The sequence below is a fragment of the Emydura macquarii genome, unplaced genomic scaffold (assembly GCF_026122565.2).
Source record: "Emydura macquarii macquarii isolate MOO-44397 ecotype Brisbane River unplaced genomic scaffold, CSIRO-AGI_Emac_v2 contig_2897, whole genome shotgun sequence".
NCBI lineage: Eukaryota > Metazoa > Chordata > Testudines > Chelidae > Emydura > Emydura macquarii.
In genome coordinates this window covers 15,362,453-15,370,514 of record NW_027133034.1, presented here as the reverse complement: position 1 = coordinate 15,370,514, position 8,062 = coordinate 15,362,453, and the positions used below count along the sequence as shown (strand labels likewise).

At 35.5% G+C, this 8,062-nt stretch overlaps 1 protein-coding gene across 1 annotated transcript in view; it reads left to right on the top strand.

The window, feature by feature from the left end:
* Positions 1-380: 380 nt before the first annotated feature.
* Positions 381-8,062, top strand: part of SHC3 (SHC adaptor protein 3) — a 75,748-nt gene continuing 68,066 nt past the window's right edge. Inside the window, exon 1 of the mRNA XM_067568443.1 lies at positions 381-1,287. Coding sequence (XP_067424544.1) covers positions 748-1,287 — 540 coding nt within the window. The 5' untranslated portion in view covers positions 381-747. The remainder of the gene's footprint in view (positions 1,288-8,062) is intronic.

Genomic DNA, 8,062 nt, shown 5'->3' with positions numbered 1-8,062 from the left:
TTTTTGAAAGAAAACGAGCACATTCTTTAATTTAGTATGTCCACCCAATTTTTTGAATGCTGTTATATGTTAAGGTTTTCTGAAAACCTTCAAGATATAGGAATCCTGTTTGTTTGTGTATGTTTAATGATTGTTCTAATATCTGATATCTAAATGTGACTTTTTTTTTTTTTTTTTTTTACAGATTGACAAATATGTGATATGGAAGAACGTTTTGATAGAAGAATAGAGTGGAGTGTTTTTTGTTTTTTTTTAAAGTTAGTACAGATATTTGGAGGTATTTGTGTTTGGTAACAAAAGGGAAAAATTAAGGTTGGAAGGAAATATCTGTTTGAGAAGACAGGAAAAGGAAATTTGAGAATTGATTGGTGCTAGTATGCTGTAAGTGGGTGGATTTTTTTTTTTTTTTTTTTTTTTGTGCTACAGGAAGTGATTTGCAGTGTTCACTGAGCCTTTTGTTGAAAAGGGTCCTTCTCATTTGTGTGAGTCATGCTTTTGCTGTGAGCGACTTGGCAGCTCTAAGCAGGACTGGGATCTCTGATAGAAAACTATTACTTCACCCAACCTTAATGTGGAACCATACATTTATTTACAATTTTTTTGCATTTCCTTATACTCTTTCTTCTTTTTAAGCCAAAATTTACTCTCTCTACTCATTACTATGAATCGCCTGCTATGTTAGCACAGGCATCTTGTGCATTGGCATCAGATTTGCCAGAACATATGCAGGAAACCAGATAGAAGGGCATGCTTCAGCGTACCAAGTATAACCGCTTCAGGAATGATTCAGTGACATCAGTTGATGATCTTATTCACAATTTGTCCATGAACAGCAAAGTCTCAGCAGTTGCTACGACCTCAACAGCACCTTCATACCTTGTCTCCCCTGAAGTTCTCCGCAAAGACCAAGAAGATGGACCCACCACCTTTTGTACCCTCATCCATAAAGTGTCCCACTTGAAACTCTCCAACACAGGCAGCCTTTTGGGTATCAAAAATCTCTCCTCTGCAGTGAAGGAGCTTGCTGTCTCCAAATTGCAGGGAAGCTCGAGTGCTTCTAGCACAGCAGCAGGGGCTTCAGACAACACATGTAACCTTGTCTCTGCCACTCCGTGTTCTCAGCAGGACATGAGCAAGATGAGTACAGGGAAAAAAACACGGTCAGAGGAAATGCACCTGGGAGGTGAAGACTGGAATCAAAGTAGCAGCTTTGTCAATAAACCCTCCCGAGGGTGGCTGCACTCGAATGAGAAGATCTTGGGACCTGGTGTGACGTACATTGTGAAGGTTGGTCTGCTTTGCTTCCATTCTCTTTTTTTCTCAATGAAAATTTCTCTGCAGGTTTTGATGACAGACTATTGAAGCTGAAAGGATCTGTATTTGTATGTTCTTTTTTCTGTGGAATGCATGGAATGTAAATGTAGACAGGCAGGATTAGAAAGCAGTGTTAATTTGTTATTCTAGAGAAGTGGAAACAGGCATGATGGCTCTCAGTTAACGTGTTTTACAGCTATGTTAGATCTTTTTTTTTCAAGATAAAAGCTGTTTTTCTTACATTCAGTGTTTTTCTTAATTCAGGTCTCTTGATTTTATCTGGCATATTGTGTATGTCTCGGATACATAGATTTTCAATATGTCTGGTGCAATCTGTAATACAGGAGGAAGGAGAAACACCTTTACGTGAGAAGACCTGTTTATCATGCACCATATTTCAAACTAAAAATCACTTCAAAGAAAAGTGTGCTTTTTTGGTGAAGTTGTATTTGCAATCTCATGGGAGAAAACCACAGATTACTGTTTTGTCTCATTCCTTAAATAGAAATATTGTAATGCAGGCAAAATGCAGACCCGTTTTACATAACAGGGATTTGGCTACCTTAAAGGTTACTTCTCTTTCCAGTTCATTGGTGCTTTATGTCCAGAGCAATGAACCAAAAGTTTCCAGGCTAATACTGTTGTATTTTTTAAAGCATTTTAAAATGTATTGTAAAAAGGATGGTACCTTTGGTAAGAAGGGGGTGCTTGCAGTTTATCTGTCATGGAAGATTCTAGTTTGTTTTCAAACATAGCATATAGAAGGTATAAAAATAATTATAATGTTCACAATTCCCTTTTAAATCACAAATTCTTACATATGTAACAGCTCTGACGCTAAAGAGTTAAATTACTATGTGTCCAAGTGTTAAGCTTAATGTAGATCTATTTTTATCTCAGTTTATTCAGGGCATAAAAATTATAGCATAAAGTTTAATCCACAATGTTTTAAATGAGCTAAAGCCGCATTGAATTTAGACAGAGTAATGTGAGATATGCAATGTTAAAAACAGAGCACATTTTTAACGATTGGAGTTTTGAGAAGCAGGTTTTTTGTTGATAGATTTAACAAGTGGTACAGTTCAAAACCCTTTTTTAAAAGTACTGTCATTCTTTGTCAGTCTCAAATGTACTATCAGATATAAAGGAATATGAATTAGTATCACCTTACTGAATGTACGCTGCTTTTCTGTTACTCTGCAAGAAGTCTCTTGGTAAAATTGACACCTTGACGTTGGATGTAAGGTAGTGAGTCTCTGTTCTCTTGCATGACAATATTCTGATTAACAAAAGGTCATATACTATTGTCACGTTAGCTCATGAAACTCAATCCATGTTTATTCTGCTTAAGACATCATCCTAAACATGCAGTTAGTGGCTTTGGGAATTCACTGTTACTTACAAGTGCAATCAAAAGTAATAATTATGAAGCAGAACAAATACAGCATTTATTTTCTTGAGTTAATATGTTGACTGATTGACCACAAGCATGCTAGAAGCAGCTGAAGAGTTTGAGTTTGGATTGAAAAGAGATGAATGAAATGATTTTTTTAAAACTAACAGTGAACTCAATAGATAAAATTAATGTTGGAACAATGCAAAGATTTCTGACTATGCAGTGACCCTCACGTGCTTTAACCAGTATGTTGGGCTTTTTTTTTAAATAGCTTTAGCATTACACATCCTATATTTCAGTTGGGTTTTACATGTAATCAAAGTTTATAGAATTATGATGTTGACCATTTCTATTTAAAATAGGATGATGATATCTTTCATTTTTGCTGTCTTGATACTCTGTCATAGATAAAAATGTAATGAAAATGTCAAAATAAAGGTTAAAAAATAGTATAAAAACAAAGGATAACGTTTGAATGAAAATAAAAACCATCATAGTTAGTTAATAATTTGCCTGTTCATTAAGTCTCTCTGAATTTTTTCCTCAGCAACTGCAGCATTCAGAGAGATAAGAACAGAAGTGCAGTTCCCACATCATTAAACACTGTTAGTTCCCAGGGCTTTTGTGCATTCAAAACATCAAATCAATACATAGATAATGTACATTGAAGGGAAGCTGTCCTTGGATACCTCATGGCTATATTGAATATCTGGGGGACTTGTACAGTGTTTAATTAGTGCCATATGCTTTGCTGAGCATTCCATATGCCATTAGTTAAATGAAACAAAAATTAGATTTGTTGTTAACCAGTAAAGCTTTTCTCATTTTATGTGTGTACTGGCATAGGGTTGGTATTTTTTTATTAACTCATATCAGAAATGTGGAAATTATACACGGAAGAGGGCAAGATGTCACCAGTGGCAGTTTTGATGTAAACAATGTTGGAACATCTCCAAGTAGAAGGAGCAATATTCCTCTATCGAGTTGAACTATATGTGTGTATTATATACAATATAAAATGCATGCCCTTTCCTCAATTTCCTTTTTTTCAAGTCCACAATTATTAACAATATATAATTTGCAAAAGAAAAATGTGCATATATTTTCTTCAGTGATGACAGTGGTCATTTTTTGCGAGACTTTATTGCTATTCCAATTTTTGAAACTTGTGGACATTGTCCATTTTGAGGTGGACAATGTAAATGCAATATTTAAAACCGTGTAGGATTTATATTGCACAGGAGATGTGATACAATCTTCTCTTGTGGTGGAATTCTTTTGGACCTAAAACTACAGGTGCTATCTATAGTCTGTTTTTCCTGTGGATTTCATGAGGATTATGGATTTGTCATGATAAGATTTCTTCACAGACACAGTGAAAAGGTTGTGTAACAGATTATAGTTGTTCAAAATATATTTGACTTTTTAATTAATTTTCTTGATATCAGACATGTTTGGAAATAAAATACTGAAGAGTGCTGGTATTCTACTTACACCATTGGTGAACAATTTGACAATGTGTAAATTAATGGAAAAAAAGAAAGAGAAAATGGCTGTAGTAATGGATGTCCTTGAAAATCTTGATGGGTTCTGTTATAGAGCCCACATTTGATATATAAAGTGATTATAAATGTTCGTGTTGTTAGAAAAATAAATCGATGTAATAAAACAGTGTAAAACTGCATAATCTAACAACTAACAGCAATTAAGTGTTTCAATGAAACTCATTTGTTTCAAATTATAGAAGTCTACTGATTATCTTAACTGTGATAATGGCATAGATGTTTTGTTTATTTGTAGATTTAACTGACAACACAGTCAACAATCCTGATGGGAAGTAAATAGATGTTAGCCTTTAGATAACCTGTGGTTTGGTTTTGTAATAAGTACCGATGAGATTAAAATAATGGCCTTCAGCAGCTTTAAAGCAAAACAAAAAAAAAATGTTATAATATTGCAATATAATCTATTCTTATATCCAGAACACTTCATGCAGTGCACCCCAAAAGTGTTTTACTAGGCATAAAAACAAGTCAGTTGATGTGAATAAACCATAGAAAAAACACTATGTAAGCCAGGTCTTAGAACAAATATGAGATCGGTCTTTCAGATCAAATAAGGGATGAGAGTTCTAGATATAAAGAGTAGGACACCACAAACAAAAATGTGAATGACAAAGCATTTTAAAGTACATTAAAATCATATTGCAAAAATACATAAAAAGTGTAATGCCTAATTTGCAATGATATCTGCTAAATTTGATCACCACACTTGCACTGCAGTCTTGAGTGGGAGAATATTTTTAAATTTGATGAGGAAATTGGTGGAGACCTTTTGTGTAGCCATTTGAGAGTGTAATCAAATTAGGTCCCAATCCTACAAATACATGCTTAGCTCTACTTACAGGAGTGGTCCCAGTGAAATCAACATGATTAGTCTCATACTTAAAGTTATGTGTAACTGTTTACAGGAGAGGCAATGCTTACACATCAGCATCCGTTTAGATCTTACTAGAGCGTCAATGCCAGTCTACAAGCTGGTTGTTTGAGATTTTAACAGCATTCTGCACAGGCAATTGTTGAATTTAGGGAATTCTTTCTGTCTTTTGGGACTAAATCATAACTTTAAGCACAGTTCTAAAAAGGGTTTGAGGTGTAAGCTGCATCCCTTGTCTCATTTCCATGGAAGGCATTGTACTTAAGGGGTACCCTTTTGAGGCACAATTCGCTCTGTTCTTCCCCCATGTTGTAGTGGTTAGTAATTTGCTGCTAACCTACACCAGCAGCAAATTACAACAGCCTCTGCATCAGTTTAGTTGTTCTAGTGAGTCTTTGCCCATCTGCTCTTAGGAAGCCCATGCAGAAAGGGGAGGGTCTTCTTACTCCCCCTTACTGCTTTGCAGGGACATATAATCAAAGTTACAATCTAGCCCTTAGTTTTTATTTGTAGAGTAATAAAATTGAAACAAGACTTTTTATCTGCTTTCTTTTGTTTCAGCCTGCTGTATTTGGTTGATACTAAATTTATTTTCCTCCTTTATAACAGTATTGCATGTGGTGTTTTTTCTTTGTCAGCTTTCCATTGCTCCTTACATCCATCAAGATGCACCTGTACTAACTACACAATAACTGGTATTAAGCATGCTAACAATATACCCAGTTTTCAGTGGCAGCCTCTAAAGTGTCACAAGCCAAATTTGTGTATTCAATAGCTATTTATACATGTAATTCAAGTAACTAGACACACAATTCCCAAATATCCAGTTTGCAAGTGCAAATGTGGGATCTGTATACATGTTTATAAGCCAAGTTTTAAGTATGGCTCTATAATAATAACTGGGATGAATGTGAATCCTTATGTTTAAATTCCACTATTGCCAACCCATAAGCTTTCAAAAATTGTGCTTCAGGACTCAAAAAATCATGAGATTGGCTTTAAAATCATGAAATTAAAAATACATTTTGGGATCTTTTTGTCTTCTGCTTTTTGAGTCTTTAGGGTTCATGTTTTCAAGTTTTTTTAATGCATACATGAGAACTAGAAACTTATGTGAGAATCTCAGCTTTCATTTAAAGAAACACATAATCACATGACTTCAGGCGCTGGAGCTTTACAAAAAGCATCACAAAGGCAGGCAATTCAGTCTTTGTTTTCTGAATCCAAAAACTTGGGCAGAGGATATGGCAGAAATAACAAAGAACAACTTTGATCTTAGAGATTCATTTTTCTAATATGCAACAATCCTTCCGTGGCCAGTATGTAGCCTTCACTTTTGCTTTAAGGGTAAGACTGCTTACAGTTGACTAAATGCTGTGTTTCTTGCTTAGTCCAAATTCCCATTGAGTTAATTGGTTCTGATCCAATATATATGGATATGATCTAAAGGCTATTGAAGTCAATGGAAAGATCCCCATTGACTCTGGATCAGGCCCTATGAGTAGAAATCACAGGTGATGGCCCATAATGATGATGTTGTTTTTACTCTATCAGTCAAATATTGTTATACACTAGGGACCTGATCTATTTGACTCATTTAGGTCAAAAGCGAAGCACACATAGACTTCATTAGTGCAAGTTCAGGCCCCCAGTGATAATTTTTGATCTTCTCTAGATTCACAAAATGCTGTAGAAGTTTCAGCATGTTTCTTCAGGTTTGATTCCATTGTACAGATACTGTTAATATTTATTTGATTAGTGAAGTATCAATTATATATGTTTAAAGAAAGGACAATATGAAATCCTGCTCATTATTTGTAATCATAAACTGCCCCAATAAAACTAACTAACTAACTAGTTTAGGTGGCAAATCTGCACTCAGCTGCCTTTCTCTTTTTTCTTTGGAAATTAGATTTTTAATTACTTTTGCTACATTCAGATAACATCACAGTCACAATAGCAATTCTGTGCATGCGATTTAAATATCTGTTGCTAAAGATTAAAAGAGGCACAGCCCTCCAGCTATTGTGGATGAACCAAGATCTTTAGGGAAATGGAGCTTGGGGCTTCCATGCAGAGTCCCTTCCCTTCCTCAGTATCACCAAAGGACCCATACCCTTGTCCCCTGGCAACATGACTCATTGAGGAGCCTGCTTCGATTGGCAGACTACCTATGCCCTATCCTCACTCCACTTTAAGGCATAGAGTGGAAGCTAATGCTGAAAATGTCAGTGTTATATCCTGCTGACATTTCCAGTAGAAACTCTGCAGGTTTGCCAGAAAATGGTGTCACACAGTAGAAATATCTCCCCAGCTCTTCCCTTTTTTCAAAACTGATACAGTCTACCCTGTTCATGGAGAATCAACTGCATGATGCTCTCAGGTAATGAATTCCACAGGTTTGAAGAAGAGTAGGTTGTCACTGCTTCTACTCCACCCATTCCAGCCAGATCTAGTGCACATTCCATTCATTCCGTGGGGTATAAGGTCTGATCTGGCCCTATATAACCACATTGCACTTGTTGTCATTTTGTTATACTTAATATCTTACCAACTACTTGGAAAGTTTTCTTTAGGAGAGGCCTAAAGAATTACATCCCTAAATCCCTCTGAAAGTCAATGGGAGTTACGTACCTGACTTCGTCAGCCCGCTTTAAGAATGCCACCCAACACTGAAATGTATATAGTGAAATCATCTTAAAGATTTCAAGACTGCTACTTGCACAGAAAACAAGATACATTAAGATAAATGGCAGACAAAGACAAGGAGGAGATCCAAAGTTGATAATGTAAGAGACGATAAGAAAATCATTAAAAATCTCTTCTCTATGGCACCACCACATTCATATTTGCATATAAGTTAGGGTTTTTTGTTTGCTTTTTCATTTTAAATCAAATCTGGGAAATACAAGTATG